This window comes from Phyllostomus discolor, chromosome 9 (genome assembly GCF_004126475.2).
Source record: "Phyllostomus discolor isolate MPI-MPIP mPhyDis1 chromosome 9, mPhyDis1.pri.v3, whole genome shotgun sequence".
Taxonomy (NCBI): Eukaryota; Metazoa; Chordata; class Mammalia; order Chiroptera; family Phyllostomidae; genus Phyllostomus; species Phyllostomus discolor.
This window is the reverse complement of record NC_040911.2, coordinates 105059896-105080925: the sequence shown is the minus strand read 5'-3', so window position 1 is coordinate 105080925 and position 21030 is coordinate 105059896. Positions and strand designations below refer to the sequence as shown.

Genomic DNA, 21030 nt, shown 5'->3' with positions numbered 1-21030 from the left:
AGGGCAGGAAGCCCTTCCTTGCCCCCACCCCTGCCTGAGGGGTCAAGGACTTGCCCTGTCCTCACCTGTGGGGCCTGAGCCACGGGATCCTGAGCATCCAGTGCTGAAAAAGGGGCTCAGGACCAGCTGTGCCCCCAGGGGCAGTATGAGGAGGGAACCAGGAAGGAACTGTGGGGCTGGGCACGTGGGGCCTCCTGCTGGCTGTCCCCTCCCAGCCCTGGGGGCAGTGTGGGCGGGGGAGGAACCCCGAGAGCTCCACCCTGGCCAGCCAAGGGTCCCGCTTCCTGGCCACTCGGCCCTGGGGCCTGGAGGGGGAGGGAGAGACCCAGCCTAGCCCACCCCTGGCGGCTGCTTTCCGCTCCTGCTGAGCTGCTGAGCTGCTGAGGGAAGGACTGCAGGCCGTGAGTAAGGAGAAGAACGCAGGCACCGAGCAGCGTGAGTTCAGTGGGGGGATTGTCACCCCGCAACGCGGAAGGTCACTGGTTCCCCGGCGGGGCGTGTACAAGAGGCAACCGATGGCCGTTTCTCTCTCTCCCTCCCTCCCCTCTCTCTAAACATAATGAATAACACCTTTCCAAAACTGCAGGCCTTCCTGTTAAATGTGAGTTTCAGAGGAACGTCAGGCACGTCTGCGTGTGAGTGTGCTCCAGTCCGTGTGCGGGACACGCTCTCTCTCTGAGAACCAAAAGCAGACACACCAGAAACCCCTGTTCCGTCCGCATCTGCCGTCAGACCTGATGGGGTGCTCTGCTCCTTTCCTGCAGCCCCAGGAGGGAAGTGCCGTCCCATGGGGGACAGGGGCAGCCGGGGGCCTGCGGAGCTCAGGGGTGCATCCCTGGCCTCGCCCACACGGCCCGCCCTTGCTGTTTGCTTTGGGGGCCCAGGAGAAGCGGGCCCCTGGCTGGCCCCTGCCGTCCTGCCAGGAAGGAACTCGAACCAGCCAGAGGGGCCAGGGCACTGCTGCTGCTGTGGGGTCCGGGGCTGCAGGTCCTGCGGGCCGCCTCGAGACAGCTTTGGGGGGAGGGGCTGGGGCGGAGCCCGGAGATTGGACCCGCAGGGGCTGGGGTGGGTGGGGCGCCCTCCCCAGGACCTGAGCCGAAGAAAGAAGAGCATGCGTTTTCAGCACCACGGCCAGCTGCCGGCCGGGCTCCTTCCCATGCGGGAGGCACCCCCGCCCCCGGCCGGCCCCCCGCAGTCTGTCCCTCCGCCGCTAGCAGGCAGGCCCCTGGCCAGAGGTGAGGCTCCCGCGTCTTGCCCGCACCCTTACACCAGCCCCTCTCTCTCTCCACGTCTCCCAGCTGGTGGTCTCCGCCGACGCCTGCTAGTGGTCAGCGTTCTCACCCAGGAGGACGACAGCTGTGAGCGTGCGGCCGGCGGGCTCTGGCTGCTGTGTGTGGGGGGGAGGACCACAGAGGGCTGGCCGCAGGGGTGGTGTCTGGGAGTTCTCCTGCCCTGCTCTCCCGCGTGGGCCCCATGCCCAGTGGGGGGGGTCCCTGCCTGAGCGAGGAGGGGGGTCATCCAGCCACCTGAGAGGAGGTGAGGGGAAGTCCCAAGTTGTGGGCACCAGGGTCAGCTCACCCCGTCACCCCGAGACCTGCAGGTGCAGGGGCTCCTGTGCCCCACACGACCCCACTGCTACTGCAGGTGGGGCTGAGCCCTCAGACCCGGGGCGTGGGGGGTGGGGGGACGGGCCACTCTACCTGCTGGCAGCTGAGAACAGGGTCCTGCTGGCCGGGCGTCTCCCAGGCCCTGGACCCCCTGGGCAGCATTTCCCCTGTGCCCCCAGAGGGGCCCCCTTCCGCTCTCCTCTGATTCACAGCATCAACACTCAGCCCCTCGCAGCCCCCAACCGCCCTGGCTCTGACGGGCTCTCATGGGAGAGCCCTGCAGAGAAGGGCAAAGCCGGGGTGGGTGGCGGAGGCCGGGCACCCCAGGGGGCCCTGCCTCCGTGGGCAGGCCCTTTCCTGGGGTCGGGGTCGGAACTCAGAGCCTCTGTCCCCGGAGTCAGGGGGCCGTGGGGTGGGCGGCCCACCCGTCCACCCGACCAGCTCCCAACAGCTCTCCGCATGAGCACCCAGCCAGGCCCAGGCTGCCGCCGGCAGGGGGTAAAAGGCTTTCCTGCAGGTCACCTTTGGACGCACTGGGACGGGAGCCAGCCCCGTGGCTCGGAACTGGGGTGGTTTTGCCCAGAAAGCCCCTGCCCCTGCCTCCCGCTCGATGGCACGGTGGCAGGTCCCCGACCCCCGGAGTCCAAGGCCCCAGGGCCCCCCAGGCCGCGTTCCAGGCTGGCTGGCGGGTGCCCAGGGAGACGTTTCCCCCCCCCCCGAGTCCCTCGCTCCGCCTCCGGGTGGGCGGCCCTTCCCAGGGCCCCGCCCACCACCTCCCGCACTGCTGTCCCTGCGCTGGGCCCGTCCCGCGTCCCGCCCTCCTCTTCGTTGTCCGGGTTTCGCTGCATTTGGGTCTCGATTTCTTTCAGTTGACTTCATTGGTGGCCTCGACCCGTTTCCTCTCCGCCCTGCCGCTGGAAAGCCCCCCGGCCTCTCGTTCAAGCAGGCACACCTGTAAGTGGGGCCAGCGCAGCCCGCCCCTGCCGGGTCTGGACCTTGGGGCCAGCGCAGCCGGCACCCACCTGCCTGCCTGTCCGTCCGTCCTCCACCCGACCCCCACTGTTCTGAGGTCGGCTGTGTGTGTCTCCAGGCCAGGGGTGCGGAGGGTCGGGGCTTGGTCCCCCACCCCCTTGGTCCACACCCCTCGGAGTCTGTGGGCGTTTGGGGCTCGGCTGGCTCTGTGTTGGGGGCCAGGGCGCTGAGAGGCCCCCAGCAGGTGGGCAGTGTGTCAGCTCGGCAGAAGTCTGGGTGTTGGTTTTCTGCTTTTGGAGGAACAGGCCTCTTCCCTGGTGAAGGGCAGGGTTTCTGCCACCCCCTCTCTGAAGCAGCCTTTGCCACCGGGCCTGCCCCATGGGTCATCCTGAAATCGGGGGTCAGACTTGGTGGCTGGTGGTCCCGTGCTCGGGCAAGCCGCCCTTTCTCTGTTCCACCCATGCCCTCAGAGACAAACCTGCCCTTCAGGGCCACACCTGTGGCCATGCCCTGGGGACCCTCCTGGCAGACCCCCATACTCTCTGCCCTGTGAGGGAGAGGCCGGCCCCGGCCAGAAGTCCCTCCTCAGGGGTCCTTGCCCTCACAGGCCTGCGTAAGTGACGGAGGGCCCACCCCGGCTCCCGCCTCCAGCCCCTGAGCTGCGGCAGATGGAGAGGGGCTGCCCAGCCGTGGGACGCACAGGGCTCCTTGCCCCGCGGGCCCTGCCGGTGGCCCGGCCACCTGCCCCAGGCCAAGCAGTGGGACACCAGCAGGAGCAGCAAGCCAGCGCCAGGCCAGGATGGCCACAACGCCAAAGGAGTTTGTAACTTCCTTTTTCTAAAGGAAAAAAAAAAAGCACGTCCTCCGTCCACACCAGGCCTGGGACTGTGGTCGAGGGGCCCTGCCCTCGGTGCCCTGCAGGCCGCACAGCTGGACGGGGCAAGGGGCCGGCCTCAGGGACTTCCCGGAGAAAAGCGTGGCCCCGCCTGGACGGTGAGCAGGAGCCCGTGCACTCCCACAGGCAGGTTCCTGAGGACACGGTGCACACCTGGCCGGGGCTCCCCCGGGTGGGGGGCCCTCCGCCTCCAGGGCCAGGAGGCGTCTGGACCTGTGGTGGCTCCACAGCGCCCCCAAGGCCCCGAGGAACTAATAAACCTCGTTCCCTGAGAGGTGGGCGTCAGGTGGATGATTGCAAGTTCGGGCTCAGCGGTGGCCTTGGGCTGGCCTCGCGGCTTCCAGGGGCCCTTAAAAACGCTGGAAAAGTCAGAGCAGGGGGCGGGGGGCTGTGCCGGGAAAGGGGTCCCCCCTCCACCATGAGGAGACGTCTGTGATGGGCAATGGCCAGGAGAGGGCCGAGGTGTGGGTGCAGCCCTGCTGGAGAGCAGAGGCGGGGGGAGGGGCTGGGGGGGGGGCAGGCCCATGGGTTCAGGGACACAGGCCACTGGGCAGCGCCAGGGAACACCTATCGCTTTATTGTGACTCTTTCGAAGCGTCCAGACTCGGGTGAAACCAGCCCCACGCACACCAAGCCCCTCCCACCCTGGGCTGTTGGGCAGGATCCGGGTGGGCGGTGCGGGACACCAGCTCGGGTCCTCGGCGGGCCCACTGCAGCAGGGTCCGTGGGACTGGCCGAGCACGTGGCAGCCGCCCGGGGCCCCTGTGGGAGAAGAGGGGTGAGTCTGCAGCATCCCCCGGGTCGGCTTGCCCCGCCCCTGCCCTGGGCGTTCTCTCCCTTCTGCCCCTGGAAGGTTCCTGGGGGCATCTTGGGGCTCACTGACCTTGGAGAGCCCTGGGCGGGCCAGGCTCCTGCCCTCCGCCAGCCTGACCATCAAAGGTGGGCACCCCCCCCCCCGCCCCCACCTCTTCTCTCCAGCCTGGAGGGCAGGGAGCACCGCCCACAAGCCTCCTCCCCGGGCTGGCCACAGCCCTGTTTGCCCAGCGGGACAGGCGGCAGTGTGTGTGCGAGACCACAGGGTCGGGAAGGGTTCGGAGCCAGAACCTGAGCTGTCAGCTCTGTTGGGGCACCTGCCAGGGCCGCCTCTTGCTGTCCCTGCCACGCCTGCTGGCCCTGGTCAGGGCGGCAGGGTGTGCGGCCAGAGCACCCTTGGGATCCCTTCCCGGGCCCCTCGGCCGTCTCCCAGGCAGGAACTGGAGCCGCCCACGTCAGGCCAGGCTGCGGCTGCGGCTGCCGGTGGGCCCGCTGCGAGGCCAGCCACTCACCCGGCCTAGGGCAGGAAGGTGCGCACGCAGCTGTGGACGGGGGCCCTGCAGAGGGGGCAGAGCCGCAGGCTGGGTGCGCAGGCGGTGCAGACCAGGTGGCCGCAGGGCACGAAGACGGTGCTCACGGCTTGGTCCAGGCACACCTTGCAGGTCCGCTCCTCCTGCAGCCGCCGCAGCTGCTCCTCCGCGTCCTGGGCTCCTGGGGGCTCCAGAGCCCACTGGCTGAGTCTGTCGTGGGGGGGGGGCCTAGGCTCCCCCTGGTTCCCCCAGGAGGCTGGGCCTGTGACACCTCCCCCACCCCCACTCCCTCCCTAACAGGCTGATGGGGCGGGGGGGTGGGGGCCAGACCAGGAGTGTCTGGCATCAACCGGCCCCAGGAGCGCCCGCCCCTCCCACCCCAGGAGGCAGCAGAGCCGTCCCTGCCCCCTGACTCGCCCCGCCCCACGGATCCTGCCCTCACCTGACTCCCTGGCATCTGCCAAGCAGGTGTCTCCTCTGGGCGTGGGGTGGGCAGGAGCTGAGGGCAGTTAGGGATGGACCTCAGCTGAGGCTCCCCCCCCCCCCCCCCCGCCCCGGGGAAAGCAGTGCCCGGCCCGGAGACGGGACAGGAGTGGTGGCAGGACCAGCCCAGGCTCCCCGAAACCGCTCCTCCCAGAGCAGAGTCCCCCGAGCCCACCCCGTCACAGGGCACCGTGCCCATCCAGCCCTCGTGCAGGGGCCCCAGGGGCTGAGCAGGCAGGAACCGCGGGGAAGGCCAGCAGTGTCCACAGAACAGAGGTAGCTCCGCCCCCCACCCCGGCCCCGCCTCCTCCTGCAGCAGGTCCACCACCAGCTCTGACTCGGACACAACGGTTGGTGCCTCCGTCGCACCTGCCTCCGCCCGACGCCCCCTTGGAGTTCGGCAGGCCCTGCCGGGCGCCCGCTCCACCCAGAGCACGCCTGGCCGCCCCTGGCGTGTGCGAGGCAGGGTGAGGGGCGCTGCACAGAGGGCGGGGCGGCTGGGGCCTGGGGCCAGAGGAGAGAGGCAGGCAGCCTGTCTGCCACGGCGGCCAGTCGCCAGGGCCACCTCAGCGCAGGGGGCTCCGGGCCTCACGGCCTCCCGTCAAGGTCCAGGTGGCTCAGCCAAGCCTCAGCCCCCTGGGCAGAGGGGCTGTGCCTCCCCGCCCCGGGGGGGAGCCAGGGACCGGATCTGCAAAGCCTCGGGTGCCAGGCACCGCGCCCAGAGGGTCACGTGGGACCCGCTTAATCCCAGAGGGACTGGCACTGTCCCCACTTGCTGGCTCAGGGCAGGAAGCTCAGGGAGCGAAGGAGCAAGAGCTTCCCACTCTAGGAGCAGAGGAGCTGGGGTCTGAGCCCTGGGGCCCCGGGACCCCTGGCTCCCCACCCCGTCAGGCCCGGGCACAGGCGTGGAGGGCGGAGCACAGAGCAGCCAGCTCTTCCAGTGGAGCAGAGCACCTCCCCCCTCCACACCCACCGCCTGTCCTGGGCCTGGCCTCGCCCGGGGCCCTGGACACACACAGTGCCAGCCCAGCCCCCTCACACCCGGCCGGGCAGCCCGCACCCTCCCTGCTGTGGACACCCAGTGGCCAGGGCCACAGGGCAGCCCGCAGGTGCCCACCCCGAGGGGCGGGCGCGGCCCCGTGCTGCGGCTCACCTGAGGCGGCAGGGGCTGCGTCCGCAGGTTCCTCCCATGGGTCCTGAAAGGAACCAGCGAGCACCTGGGCCCTGAGCACTCGGAGGAGCAAGTGGTGGTGGGGGGCACCCCTCCCGGCCCACCCGCACCGCCCAGCCCGAGGAGGAGAGGCAGGGCTCACCCAGGAGCCCGGCGGGGGGCGGAGGGACGCCTGGACACTACTGACGAAGTCCCTTCCTTTGGCCCGGAGCAGGAATCCACACCTGGGGAAAGGGAGCTCAGCAGCCCCGGGGGCAGGGGCGGTCCCGGCTGGCGGAGAGCCCCCTCAGGTCGGGTTCCAGTGAGAAAGTCCCTGGGGTGGGCCCTCCCCTCTGCTCCCCGCCCTCCCCCACCTCTGTGGAGGGTCAAGGAACAACCAGCCAAAGCACCACCCCCAGAGGGGGGCCCCATCCCTCAGACTCGACACCCCCAGGATGCTGAGCCCCAGAGCTGCCCGCAGGGCCCTCACCTGGGGAACCACTTGGCATGCTCAGTCCAGGGGTCGTCCCCCCGCTCCCAGGTCTGCAGACCCCCGGAGCAGAAGAAGCACCTCACCTTATCCTGTCGGCCTGGGCGGGGGGTCGGGGGGACAGAGATGATTCTGGCCTCCCCCCCACCCCGTGCAGCCGTGTTCCCCTGGGCCGGGCACGTCCCCCAGGCCGGGGTCAGGGGCTCCCAGGGTTCTTCCCTGATGGGGCGGGGGCTCGAAGAGGTCCCCCCCCCACCCCCACATTCTCCACGACTTCACAGGCGCCCTGGTTTCTCGGAGGTGAAACGGTGTAATGGCACCAGGCCCCCACCAGCATCGGGAGAACACTCGTGGGTGGGAGGGAGCACGCTGTTCCCAGGGGGCGTGTGAGGGGCGCCTCCACCCGGGTGCCATGTCCTGCTGGTGGGGGCGGCTGGCATGTGTCCCACTGGCAGATCCCTCGGGCGTCTGTCCCTGGGCTCCCAGGGGCCTCCCAGGCGTCCGTCTCCAGGCTCCAGCTGTCCCACTGCTGGCCAACCCCACCAGGGTCCAGCTATCCTGTGTTGCTCTGCCCCCCCGCAGCTGCACTTGTCCCCCCAGTCTAAAGCCCCCGCCCTGGGGAGACTCCAGGCTGGGGACAGGTGTGAAGGGCAGCGGGCCCCTGCCCCATCGTCTTCAGGCCTGGGCCCCCCCTGCTGGGCCCCAGGGCACCAGCATCCCAGGACTCACCCGTGTGGAAGAAGCCGGCGGCAGCCAGCAGCTCAGGCCGCACGGTGGCAGTCAGCGGCCAGTCACAGAAGGAGGCCAGCCGCAGCTCCTCGGAGCCCATCTCGGGGAAGGCAGGCCTGGAGGGCGGGGCAGCCCAGGCCCCCTCCTCCTCCTCCTCCATCAGGGCACGCAGCTGGCCCAGGATCTGCCCGTCCGTGTGGTCCTGGCCTGCCCACAGGGTGCCGCCGGGGTCCTGGCCCTGGGCGTGGCCACACTGGGAGCAGGGTCCACAGTGTCCCCCGGTGGGGCTGCCTCCAGCTGCCCAGCAGCTCCGCTCAGGGCCACAGCACCAGCACTGGGCCCTGCCCTCGGGCCCCATGGAGGACACACCAGCCCCAAGCAGTTCTGCTGCGGTGACAGGGACCCCGGGCAGCCAGTCCTGGAGTGTGCCCAGCCAGCCGGCCTCTGGACTGCTGAGCGCCTGGCCCTGCCTGGGGGCAGGGGTGGCCTTTGTCTGAAGCAGCCGGGAGATGAGGGCGGACCCTATCCAGGCCCCAAGATGGCCCAGGTTGGGGACGGGCCAGGGGCCCCTGGGGCCGCTGGGGCCCGCTGCCTTCTGGAAGGGGCCAGCGTGGCAGCCAGCATCATGTGCTTGCTGTGCCAGGGTGTGTCATGGGGCCCGGGTGGTGGGGGCCGCTGTGGGGGTGGCCGGCCCCCTCCACTCCACGGGGAAGGTGGTGTCTGCAGGACTGGGCGGGGCACAGAGCAGGAGACCCCCTCAAGGCGGTGGAGGGCTGGCACTGGCTCCAGGACCAGTGCGGTGAGTGGGGAGGGGGAGGGTCAGCAATGAGTTTGTGAGTTTGGAATTCCGGGCCTGGCGCCAGAGGCAGTTTCTGGAGGGAGAAGGTTCCAGAAGATCTGAGCTCTGCTGCCCTGGAGGGAGGGTGCCACCCTGTCCCAGGGCAGCCCTGGACGCAGGGGTGTCTAGGGGAGGGGAGGCCTGGAGCCGTGACCCCTGACGCCTCCTGCTCTGAACCTGGGGCCAGGGGGCACAGGGGGCCTCTGGAGGGAAGGGCGAAAGGAGGGAGTGGTGGGAGTCCCCCCCCCCCCCCGCCTTCCCGAGGGTCTCAGCTCTGGGAGGGGGCTGGGCCTGTGCTGGCGGCTCCCTCCTTCACCTCCCCAGGCCTCAGGGAGGATCTTCGGGGCTGGGTCCATTTCAAGGTTGCAGCCCTAGCTCCTGGCCCGGGGGCCTGTGCTTGCTCCAGGCGCAGGTCAGAGCTGCTGGCCACGTGGGGTGCTCCCTTGCCCGGAGTGGCTTCCCTCAAACCTGGCCATGGCCCCTCGGGCTCCATCAACCAGCCCAAGATCAGGGACCCCGGTGTCCCCCATGGTCCCAACAGGTGGGGACCACGGGATGGAACTTGAGGGAAGCCAGGGCTCCTGGGAGGGGAGGGCAGGGCCCCAGGGTCAAGGCTCTGGGTGGAAGGAGTGGAGGAAGCCTGGATGGTGTGGGCAGGTCCCGTAGCCACTCCAGGGGATGAACCTCCTCCCTAGGCTCATTGGCCTTTTTTTCCTCACGGTCCCCGCCCGAGCCCAGTGCCTCAGCCTTTCAAAGACAAGTTCATGAAGAATAAAAGAGGAACCAGGGTAAGGGGGGACAGGGTTCCCAGGACCTGGCAGGCAGGGTGGAGCTGGAGGAGGGGGCTGCTCACCGGGACTGGAGCCCCCCCTTGCCCCACGGGCTCCATGGGCCTGCCCCCGGAGGCCCTCACTCACCTCCCGCCTGCCCAGACCAAAGGCTGGGCCCGCCCTCCTGTACACCAGCCCACAGCAGCGGCTGAGGCGACCCCTCACTCCCACGGGTAAGGAGGTGGGGTGGGGGCTGCCACCTCACCCTGCTCAAGACCCCATTGCTGTCCCCCTCTCGGCTGCACCACCCGCTCTGCCCCGATGTTGCCAGAGTTCCAGTGAGTCCCCAGAGCACTCTCCTATCTGGGGCCCAAAGCCGCCAGGTTTCCGGCAGGAAGTCCTGGCAAAGGGTGGGACCCAGGAGCATGCCTGCCCGTGGAGCAGGGCAAGGACCGCAGGGTACCAAGGGCACCAGGGAGCCCGACAGGGGCCCAGGAGGCTGCTTCGGGCTTGGGCTTCCGGAGCAGCAGGACCAGGTGGCACCAGCTGAAGGGGGTGGGGACAGCGGGCGAAGCACCCGGCCCCGCCCCTTGTGTGTGCCTCGGGGCGTTGCAGCTCCCGGCCTGGCTGCTGAAGGCTTGGGGCCTGGCACTCTGCTGTCCCCATCTTGCCTCCTTGACACTCTTGCCTTCCCTCTTGTGTTTTGTACAGTGGCTTCCAGTGGAGCAATGTGGCATGGTTTGGGCATGTGGGGCCCCTCTGTACCGAGGAACTATTCTTAGTGCCCCCCACCCGTGACTGTTGCCACCCCTCACCCCAGCGGGGCCCTGGGTGTGAGCACAAGGGGTGCCGCTGCATCCCGGGGGTGGGCCTGGGAGTGTCCGTGAGGGTCTGTGCCTCCCTTTCAGCACAGCTGCTTGGGGACTGTGATGTCAAGTAGGAAATGGTAGATTCCAAAACAGGGCTGGAGAGGGAGCGCAGAGAGGGAACGAGGCCCCCGGACCAGGCCATGGTGGCCGTCCCGCTGGGGCTCCCTCCTGGCTGCCAGGGGAGGCACCTCTGCTCCCGGAGCAGCCGCAGGCAGTTTTGCAGCAGGTGCCAAGGCCCCTCTCATTGCCAAGGTTGGCACCACCTGAGCAGGGAGGGGCTGCCAAGCAATCCTATTCCGGCTGCTGCGTGGGCCACGGGCAGGCGTGTCCACGTCCTGCTCCCACACCCTGGAGACTTCCGGGCCCCAGACTGTCTTTGGGCACAGAGGACAGTTTGTGCTGAGGCAGAAGGTGTCCTTGGCAGAGCGGAGTTAGGGCATGCAGTGAGGGTGCATCTGCCGGGCCATGGGCCAGCACTGGCAGCAGCGGGCCCTGGGGGGAGCCCCAAAGAAGGGGTACAGCCCTGGGAAGGCCGGCCACCTGGGCACCAGGAGCTGGTTGAAGTCCTCCAGCCTCCAATTAGCTTTGACTTGTGGGGGACCCCCTGTGCTACGTGCCTACGTGTACTCAGCACGTCCAGGAGGGGAGAGAATGAGCAGGCATGAGGGTGGAGAGGGCAGGAGCAGGGTGTCCCGGGCAGAGCTGAGAGCCTGCTGGCCCTGGCATGAACCCGGAGCCAGGCCACCCCGCCCCAGAGGTTCCTGTGGTCTTCTGGAGCCTGCGGCCTCCACACCCCTCCCTGAGCCAGGAGCTGCTGTGCTCCCAGCCTGCAGGGCCAGACCTCCTGGCCCCAGCTGGGCTGGGAGGGTGAGGGTGGAGCAGCTTCTCCCACCCCTTCACGGGACCCATGCACAGTCCCTGCACTAAGCTGCTTTGGGGCCCACACATTCCCTGCTGGCTGGGACCCACACGGCCCTCTGCTCTGGCGGGCCTGGGGTGGCTCTCAGATCCTGCCTGCCCTTCCCTAGCCAGCAGCTTTCGGGAGTGCACCTCGGTCCCCTTGTTTTGGGGGACCTCTCCTTCCCCATTGTGGGTGGAACCCAAAATGCTCTCCAAAGTTTCCGTCTGACATCATCTCTGGTCCTTGTACTTGGCTGGTGTCCCTCAAGTTCATGCGCCTGTGAATGGGCCCTTATGTAGAAACAGGATCTTTGCAGATAGAATGAAGTTATTAAAGTGAGATCATACAGAACCAGGGCAGGCCCTACATGCAGTGAAGTGAAAAGACCACGTGACAACGGAGGCACAGTGCCAAGGAACACGAAGGACGCCCGGGGCCACCAGAAGCTGGAAGAGGCCGGAAGGACCCTCCCCTGGAGGGAAATCCCCGCGCAAGAACTTTACGAGCAAACTGGATATAAACTGCGGAGCCCCTTGGAGACCCAAGAGAGGGCTGGGAAAGCAGCACCCTCGGGAACACCGGAGCCCCGGGCTTCCGGGGCGCAGCTGCCCCGGGAGACTGGGCCACAAGCCAGCCTCAGGCAGCCCTGGACTACGGCGCGAGCACCCGGAGCTCACACTCTCGGCGCCCCGACGAGGGATGTTGGGGCGTTTGGGGCGAGCTGCAGGGCAGACTGGGCTCCGGCTTGTGCAAGGGCGTTAAGTAGCGAGCCGCACTCGCCCGCTCTGCCGCTTCTCAACTCGGGAATAAGCCTGGCAGTGCCGTCGGGGAGCCTCCCGGGAACGGCAGCGCTCCGCCGCCGCCCATGTGACTTCCTGGGCTCGCCCCGCCCCCGGCCCCGCCCACACCGCGCCAGTCTGAGACCCCGGCGCAATATTCGTCCCGCCGGGCTGCAGGGCGCAGGCGCGGTGCGTGGCGGCTCACCGCCGCTCCCGGCCTGCCCCGCGCGCGCTGACGTCGCGCAACTCGTCTCCGCCGCCGCCGCCGCCGCCGCCGCCGCCGCCGCCATTGGAGTCGGCCCATCGTCCGTGTGTGCGGCTCCTGTTCACAGCGCAGCGTCGCGCCTCGCGAGCGGCCCGCGCGCCCACCAGCCGCCGCCGCCCGGCCGGCGCCCGGGGAGGGGGCGGCGGGCCCGGGGCCGCGAGAGCCCGGGTGACAGGCCCGGCCTCGCGGGAGGCCCGAGCCGGCAGGCGTCCCGGCCCCGCGCCGCGCCGGCTGTTCATGAAGCATGTCGGCGACCAGCGTGGACCCCCAGGTAGCAGGCCGGCCCGGGGGCGCGGAGCTGGGGTCCGGGGGCGCGAGGTCGGGGGCTGGCGTCGCGGGATCGCAGCCTGGGGCGGAGTCGCGTGGGGCCGCGGGGCCCGTTCGCCCTGGAGCGCGCCGCCGCCCGGGAGGCGTGCTGGCCGGTAACTTCGCGTTTCCCCTTCCTCCGGGTGTGTCCGCTCGCTCGTCCGTGCCCGCGGCGGTGCAGAGAAGCAAAGGACAGGACAATAAAGGTAAGCGGCCTCGGGCGGCCTGCGCAGGCCTGGGGCGCGGCGGGGAGCGGGAGGTGGCGGCGGGGGCACCCTGGCGGGGGGCGGGGAGAGGGAGGGTCTGGGAAGCAGCGTGGAGGAGCGACAACTTCCTCCTCGGCTTCGGGGGAGACAGAACTTTGGGGAGGTCCGACAGGTGGGAAGCAGGGGCTCTTCGGGGGTGGGGGCGAACCGCCAGGGGGTCGTTTGGCCGGGCAGGGAGGGAGCCAAGGGGCCCAGGCGCGAGTCCGGGGCGGCACTGGGTGGAGGACGCTGGCGCTCAGAGCCTGTGTCCTGGAAGCCTCTGGTCCCCTGGCGGCATTCTGGCCTGGAGTGAACCCCCAGAACTCGCTTTGTGAGAACCTGTACGGGACCCTCGGTGTGGACTCGCGAGGCTGTTTTCACGCAGTGCGTGTGTGCTGGGTGTAACCAAATATGGTTCATCGAGTTGTCGGTTGGACAAGGCCCAGCGCTGTGTTTACCTTTCCTCCCTGTCCTGGCCGAGCCTGTGACTGTGGAAAGTGCACCCACAGCCAGGCCAGAGCGAGCAGGCGTGCGTGGGGCCTTGGCCGGTCACTTCCCGGCTGCGCTGGTGCTGGCCCAACCTGGTGCTGGCCCCCCTGCGCCCCCGGCTTCCCCGGCGGCCTTCTCAGAGCCCCTCCCGTCCCCGGACCTGGGTGCAGGCCCTGCGGTGTTGCAACCGCCTCTGTGTCGTCCTCGCCTGCCCACGCTGGCGGGACCCTTCCTGGACACAGAGCCTCGGTCCCGGAAGTTCTGGTCAGATGTGCGCAGGGCAGTCCTGTGCTGCTCACGTCCATTTGTACACAGAAGCACTTTTTACCAGAATTAACGGGTGTAGGTTTTACTGCTATTAATTCCCACGCTTAAAAAATATTTAAAAAATTCAACCATAATTGTACTGTTTATTCTAGTGCAAAATGGTTCTTTGCATCAGAAGGACACGGTTCACGACAATGACTTCGAACCCTACCTGTCTGGACAGTCCAATCAGGTGAGTTCACCCGCGGCATTTGCTTCTGCCTGTGTTTCCACCGGGTTTGTCACCTGCCCTTACCGCCGGGTGCTGACTTTGCTGTGCGGCACAACGAAGCAGCTGGCCGTGGAGTACGGAGACAGGAGACAGGTTGGAGACAGGAGACAGGTTGCCGAGCTGGCAGTGGGCGTGGCTGCGGCGAAGCTGGGCTCCTGCGGGGGGAGCGCCGCCCGGGCTGGCATCGGCGGGCAGCTCAGCGCCTGGCTCTGGGGCCCAGCCCCTGCCCCGGGGCCGACTCTCGCCCCTGCTGTGGACAGCCGCTTCCTCGGACGGCGGGCCTGCTGCTCCCGTCCCCTCTTCCGTGAGGCGGACAGTGTGGGGGGCTCTCAGGCGTGGCAGGGAGGGCTCGAGGTGCCTGGGGAGCGTGGAGACCCTGCCGGGGGCAGGGCCCCGTGAGCCACGGCTGCCTGGCTTTCGTGGGGGTTCCTGGCAGCACTTCTCATTGGGTGACGTGGCAAGTTCAGCAGCCCCCTGGAACTCTTCCACCAGATGCCACGAGCGACTGTCCCCCCGACGGGGTGGCAGCCAGAAGTGTGTCCTGGGGGGTGAGTTGCCTAGGGTAAACTCATTTGGGGTAGTTGGAGTGTAGGCCTAATGTCTAAATGTTTATACTGTGGGCCACTTTTGATTTTTTAAGATTTAGTCTAGTTATTTCTAGTGTAAAGGGAAGGGAGGGAGAAAAAGAGAAATATTGATTGGTTGTCTCTGGATCGCCCCAGCTGGGGACCTGGCCCCGCAATGTGGGTGTGCGCCCTGACTGGGAAGCGAACCGGTGACCCTTGGGTTTGCAGTCTGGCGCTCCATCCACTGAGCCCCACCAGCCAGGGCTGTGCTACTTTTAAAATGCACCGGGCTCGTGGGCTTTGGAGTAGAGGCCGGCTCTGCCTCCCCCGGTGGTGGAATGTGGCCAGTCTGCCCTCTGCCAGGCGGCACTGCGGGGCGGCGGGACCCCCCCACTGGAGGACCAGGTGCTGCGGAGCGGGGCTGGCCTGGCTTCGGGCTCCCCGACAGGTGGTGGCAGGAAGGGAAGGGGCTTGTTTTTGACCAACTTGCTATTTCTTGGATGACGATGACGCAAGTGCTGTGGCAGTGTTTCGTGTGTCAACCTTACGGAGAGGAGGGGACCTTGCTACACCTGGGAGGTGTTTCCAGGAGGTGGAGCTTTCGTGGTCCTCGGGGCTTCGTTTCTAGACCGACAGGTAGCCACTGGGGTCAGTGGCGTGGTCACAGACAGCTGGGTCGCCCGGGGGGGGGGGGCGGGGGAAGGCCCTTGCCCCGGGGGCTCCTTGTGAACAGCCCCGGACTCGTCCTTTTTGCGTAATTTTTCCAAGGTTGTTTTTGCTGTCTGTTTAAGTAAGCACCTCCCAGCCCAGTCCAGACACGTCCTGCCCCTGGGCTCTGAGGGCCCCTGTGTCCCCGTGGTCCCTGCTCCTGGTCGCTGGCGGCTGAGTCAGTGTCTGTCTGTGACGTCGCAGCCCTGGCTGATTGCGGAATTCCTTCCTTCTCGGAAGAGCGGATGTAGGAAGCAGAGGTTTCAACCTTAACTAAACGGTTCTGGTCATTCAGAAGGAGAGTTTTTTTGCTTTTTGTGCTGTGGTTAGACTTCGGTGAGTATGAAAAACTCCAGTCTACGATGGATGTGTAGTTCTACCGCGTCTGACCGGCTGTCTTTCCGAAGAAGGTGGTCTGTGGTGACCGTCACTGGTGGCGTGAGATTCGTTTGGTTTGCAGTTGACCGAGTCGCAGGGCGGCCGGCAGAGCCCAGCGTGCGGGGCGGCGTCCCTGGGCCAGGAGGCTGGCTGTGCCGTGAGCACCGTCCCCGGTGTGAGCTGACCGGCCCGGAGGCTGCAGCAGCAGCAGCACCACCCTAGGACACAGGCGTCCCGGCACTGAGAGTGGGGTCGGGGCGGGTGTCCTCACCGGCACCGTCCCACCGTCTCCTGGTGAACGGACCCCACGGGCACCACGCGGGGAGGGCGCGTGGGTGGTCACAGGGGCCCTGCCCAGGTGCGTCTGGGTGGAGCCACCTGGCCAGGTGCTGTCTGGGGAGCTGCTGCTGGCTGAGCCGGGGCGCTCCGTGTCTGCACGTGGCGTCGGTGGGCTGCGGCCCACCTCGCGCCGAGGGTGGGGGGCGCCTCGGGGTGGCTCGGAGGCGGGGCGGGAGGCTGTGCAGTGGCCGGCAGCCCCGCATGCACCACGTGGGGTCGCCTCTGCGGCTCCTTCCTGCTCAGGGCGGCGCGTTCCAGGGAGCGAGTCGGTGCCCGCGGGCGGTGCTGCTGGCGGTGGGGGCTGGACGGCGGGGTCTCCCGGGCCGGAAGAGCAGCCTGACGCGTCCCTCTCATCCCGCAGAGCAACAGCTATCCCTCCATGGCCGACCCCTACCTGCCCAGCTACTACCCGCCGTCCATCGGGTTCCCGTACTCCCTCAACGAGGCGCCGTGGTCGACCGGAGGGGACCCTCCCATCCCGTACCTCACCACCTACGGACAGCTCAGCAACGGCGACCATCACTTCATGCACGACGCCGTGTTCGGGCAGCCCGGGGGCCTGGGCAGCAGCATCTACCCGCACCGGTTTAATTTCTTCCCCGAGAACCCCGCCTTCTCGGCCTGGGGTGCCAGCGGGTCTCAGGGGCAGCAGGCCCAGAGCCCCGCCTACGGGGGCAGCTACCCCTACCCGCCGAGCTCCCTGGGCGGCACGCTGGTGGACGGGCAGGCGGGCTTCCACGGCGACACCCTCAGCAAGGCCCCCAGGATGAATAGCCTGGAGCAGGGCATGGTGGGCCTGAAGATCGGCGACGTCACCTCCTCCGCGGTCAAGACGGTGGGCTCGGTCGTCAGCAGCGTGGCGATGACCGGGGTGCTGTCCGGCGGCGGCGGGACGACCGTGAACGTGCCGGTCTCGAAGCCGACCTCCTGGGCCGCCATCGCCAGCAAGCCTGCGAAGCCACAGCCCAAAGCGAGAGCCAAGGGCGGCCCCGTCCTGGGGGCCGCGCTGCCCCCGCCGCCCATAAAGCATAACATGGACATCGGCACCTGGGACAGCAAGGGGCCCGCGCCCAAGGCCCCGGCGCCCCCGCCGGCCCCGGCCCCCCCGCCCGTCCTCCCGCCCCCACCGGTCGTGCCGCCTCTGCCCGCCCCGCCGCCCCCCCTGGCGCCGCCGCAGTACCAGAGCCCGCAGCCGCTGCCCCAGCCCCGCTGGGTGGCCCCGCGCAACCGGGGCGCCGTGTTTGGGCAGAGCCTGGGGACCGGGGGCGAGGGGCACGGCCCGGGGGGCGCCCCGCCCGGCCCGGCCCCGAGCGCGGAGCCGCACCCGGTGCTGGAGAAGCTGAAGGCAGCGCACAGCTACAACCCCCGGGAGTTCGACTGGAACCTGCGCGGCGGGCGCGTGTTCATCATCAAGAGCTACTCGGAGGACGACGTGCACCGCTCCATCAAGTACTCCGTGTGGTGCAGCACCGAGCACGGCAACAGGCGGCTGGACGGCGCCTTCCGCTCCGTGGGCAGCAAGGGGCCCGTCTACCTGCTCTTCAGCGTCAACGGCAGCGGCCACTTCTGCGGCGTGGCCGAGATGAAGTCGCCCGTGGACTACGGCACCAGCGCCGGGGTCTGGTCGCAGGACAAGTGGAAGGGCAAGTTCGACGTGCAGTGGATTTTCGTCAAGGACGTGCCCAACAACCAGCTGCGGCACATCCGGCTGGAGAACAACGACAACAAGCCGGTGACCAACTCCCGCGACACGCAGGAGGTGCCCCTGGAGAAGGCGAAGCAGGTGCTGCGGATCATCGCCTCCTACAAGCACACCACCTCCATCTTCGACGACTTCTCGCACTACGAGAAGCGCCAGGAGGAGGAGGAGGTGGTGCGCAAGGTGAGCCGGAGGGGGGGGGACCCGGGGGGGGGGGGCGCCGCTCGGACCCTCCCTCGGCTTCTGAGGTGGGGGGGCCACGGGGCGCAGCCTGCTGCCGCCGGGGGCTCGGGGGCGACGCGCTCTCCCTCTCCTTGGCCGAGCTGCGGGCCATCGAGGGCCGCGCCTCCTGGTCTCTGTCCCGTGTGGCTGCTGGGCCTGCGGCCACCGAGGAGGGCGGGCGGTGCTGGTCCGTGGGTGGCTGGTGACCGGCTCTCGGAGACTGGGGTCCTGCAGGGTTGGGAGGCCGGCCTGGCTCCCGCGGGCGGTGAGGGCGGGCAGGGCAGACAGGTCCACACAGCCCGTCGAGCGGTCGGGCCTCTGGGAGTCCGGCGCCCTGGGACGCAGAGACGCCCGGAGCCCGGGGAGGCCGCTGGGCACGGGGGGGGGGGGGGTGGCGGAGGACTCACCCTGAGGTTTCCTCCTGTGTCTGTGTCTCCGCTTAGTTTTTCCTCCCCGGCTCTGGGGCGGCGGGAAACAGCGGTGTCAGAGAGAGGCCGGTGGGCTGCCTCCGCATGCACCCCCCGCCACGGGGATCGCACCTGCAGCCCAGGCCTCCGCCGACCTGGCCGGGACTTGCACGGGTGACTTCTCGGTGTCAGGACGCCGTGCAGCTCCCTGGGCCACACCAGCCAGGGCTTGCGCCTTTGTTTTGTTTTCTTTCTAATTACTGTTAGTTTTTTGAGGTTTTTATCTTCTTTGTTTTTAAAGATTTTATTTATTTCTAGAGAGGGGGGAAGGGAAGGAGAAAGAGAGCGAGAGAAATATCCACACGTGGTTGCTTGTTGCGCAACCCAGACCTGTGCCCTGACTGGGAATCGAACCCGAGACCCTGTGGCTTGCAGGTTGGCGCTCAGTCCTCGGAGCCCCGCCAGCCGGGGCTGGGTCTTTGTTCGTAAAGTGCCCTTTCTCTCACGAAGCGCGAGGTGACCGTGGGTGGGCTCCCGTGTTTCCCGTGTTTGATGAAGAACCCCGAGCGTCTGAGCGTCCGCGTGTCTCAGCTGACGGCCAGGGGGCCTGCGGCCGCAGTGTGGAGGGCGCCCGCCTGCAGGGACGACTGGGAGCTGCGAGGGCAGGGTGGTCCCGCTCCCTCTGCCGGGGGAGGGGAGGGGCTGTCGTCTGTCTCCAGTCACTGAGGTTCTGCGCCCCCCCCCCGCCCCCCTTCTGGGCGTGGTGCGAGGTGCCTGTAGTAAACAGAGTGCGCAGGGCAGGGCAGGGCCGGGGTCCGCAGCACCCCCCACGGCCTGTGCGGCTGGACCTGCAGACCCACATGCTGTCCCTGCAGCTGGGCCCCCCCCCCTTCTGCCCCCACTGCCTTGGCTCCGTGCTTGGAAGGGTCTCAGGCAGCACGAGACCCCTGGCCGCAGTTGGCCCCAGGCGTGCGGCCGGGAGCCGCCCCGCCAGCCCAGCGGGCCTTTGAGGTTCCTCCGGAAGGCAAGCCGCACCCTGCACAGGCGCCCTGGGTGCTGGGGTGCTGGCAGAGGGGCTGGCCTGGTGCTTGCTGGGCTCCCCGGAGTCACCTTCGCTCGCATGATGGCAGGGCAGGCGGGTCAGACCGGCTGACCTGGGCTCCGGGAGCCGTGGTGGGCGGCTCTCGGCATGCTCCCCGGCGCCTCCCCCCAGGGCCCCCTGGGCCCCCTGGGCCCTGGAGTCGGGCGGCGGGCAGACAGAGAAGAGGCGGCTCTTCGGACGCCGGCTTGTGCCGTGGCCCCCGGCACTCGGGACGCCTCGGAGCAGAGCCGCCCTCTGTCGGTGAGACGCAGGGGGCGTGCGGCAGGATGGCTGTGCCCTGTGGACGTGGGGGGGTGTGCCGGTCCCCAGAGGGCACCCGCTCTCTAGGAGCCGGGGGAGGCCCGTCCTGTGGGCGGGGGCCACCTCCATCACAGAATTCTGCCCGGGAGTCCTCCACGAGAGGCGGGCAGGGCTTGTTGTGACGGGGCTCTCTCCGGGCGCAGGGCCGAGAGCCGTTTGGGTCAGAGGTCGGCAGGGAGGGGGTGCCCATGCTCAGGGCGGTGCCACCATGGGTGACGAGGTGGGCGTGGGCAGAGGGAGGGGCACGGTGCTGCCCCGGGGACATGCCGTGTCCCGTTATCAGAAGCGGGCTGTGCTGGCTGCTCCCCGTGTCCAGGAGCTGTGGGCAGCCTCGCCACCTGCCCCCGACCCCACACACCTCCCCAAGGAGCCGCGCATGGGTGGGGGCTGCGCAGAGGTCAGCGGGGCGTCTGCGGGCTCGTCTACCCTCCGCCTGACCCTAGTCTCTCTCCCCCCCCACAGGAGCGGCAGAGCCGGAGCAAACAGTGAGGGCGGCGGGCCAGCCTCTCGTGCGATCGACCGGACATTCCCGAACACGGGCCTGGTGCTGCGTCCCGGCGGTGCCCGCGTCTTCCTGCCGGGAGCCCCGCGCAGATGGCGCGGCCTGCGTGCCGCGTCCGATAGCCTTGTAGACCGCACCAATAAAGAGCGCGCCGGCCCGCCAGTCAGACCCGCCTCCCGCGGACCGCGGGCCCCCTGCGCCCAGAGAGCTGTGCTGGCAGAAACCGCGGCCTCGCTCCGTTCTGTTCTCCTGGGCCCCATCTCCGCGCCGTTCTTGGGGACGTCCCCCGCCCCCCCCTCACCCACCAGGGTTGCCCCGCAGTGGGTGTGACAGGTCACGGGGGTCCTGCCCCTCGGCGTGTGTTTCAGATGCCACCCTCCCAGGGGCCGAGTCCCACCAGTCGCCTGCCCCGGGCCCCACCGCCCACATGGTCACGTTCCCAGACAGCAGAGGCCGGGCACCCACTGCGGGTGGCAGCGCCCTGTCCCCAGCGCCCGTGGCTGCACGCCTCGTCTTAACCCCTGCCTGTCCCGTGCGCACCCCCACACCATTTAAGTTCCGTGCCCGGGACGCTGAGCTTCCGTGTCGCCCCTGACGCGGCGTTGTCTGCCCGTTGCAAACCGCACCGTGCGTCCCGGCCCCTGCTCCCGTCGGTGGTGGGAGAGGCCAGTGAACGGACCCCCCGGGAACTGGCCAGGCCGTCATGTCCTGTGGACTGAGGGCCCAGTGGCCACGCCGCCCGCTCTAGGCCGGGCACCTCGTGGACATGGTGCTCCCCTGGCCGCACCAGCACCCGTGTCTGCCCCTCGAGGCCCCGGGGTGGGGCAGGGCAGACTCCCCCAAACACACGCGTCCCTGCAGGAGCCCCTCCGGCTGAAGCTGGGCTGTGCCGTGGACACTTGTGTTCGGAGCACGTCCTGCTCTGAGCTGCCACGGCCCGGGCAGAGTCGGGGGCGGCCCGCCCTGGGACAGCACAAGCCTTAATAAACGACCCCGTCTGGCAGGTCCGCGGTCCTCGCGTCCTTCCCCACGGTGGGGGTCCTGTCCTGAAGCCCGGCCGAGGGGCACCACCCCAAAGCCCCGTGTCCCCGCTGGGGCCCCGACGACCCCAAGGACAAAGCCGTCCCCTCCCTCGCCC

At 68.8% G+C, this 21030-nt stretch overlaps 2 protein-coding genes across 8 annotated transcripts; one reads left to right on the top strand and one right to left on the bottom strand.

Annotated features, from left to right (window-relative positions):
* Nucleotides 1-845: 845 nt before the first annotated feature.
* Nucleotides 846-8320, bottom strand: BIRC7 (baculoviral IAP repeat containing 7). 7 transcript variants are annotated; one of them, XM_036010016.1, is made up of 7 exons: nt 7670-8311; nt 6941-7040; nt 6614-6695; nt 6454-6496; nt 5260-5316; nt 4800-4998; nt 846-859 (listed from the first exon to the last, which is right to left on the bottom strand). In XM_036010016.1, exons 1-6 carry the CDS (start codon nt 8025-8027, stop codon nt 4805-4807), a joined length of 834 nt encoding a protein of 277 aa, XP_035865909.1. In that variant the 5' UTR covers nt 8028-8311; the 3' UTR covers nt 846-859; nt 4800-4804. The 7 variants fall into 7 exon arrangements, with proteins under 7 accessions (XP_035865909.1, XP_035865906.1, XP_035865907.1 ...); XM_036010013.1 differs by lacking the exon at nt 846-859 and adding an exon at nt 4030-4236 and having other exon boundaries at nt 4800-5005; nt 7670-8320; XM_036010014.1 differs by lacking the exon at nt 846-859 and adding an exon at nt 4030-4236 and having other exon boundaries at nt 4800-4990; nt 7670-8320.
* Nucleotides 8321-12113: 3793 nt separating this feature from the next.
* YTHDF1 (YTH N6-methyladenosine RNA binding protein 1) lies at nt 12114-20090 on the top strand. Its single transcript, XM_028524078.2, has 5 exons — nt 12114-12362; nt 12579-12603; nt 13551-13630; nt 16022-17542; nt 19853-20090. The coding sequence occupies exons 1-5, from the start codon at nt 12336-12338 to the stop codon at nt 19877-19879; spliced, it is 1680 nt and encodes a 559-aa protein (XP_028379879.1). The 5' UTR covers nt 12114-12335; the 3' UTR covers nt 19880-20090.
* Nucleotides 20091-21030: the final 940 nt, after the last annotated feature.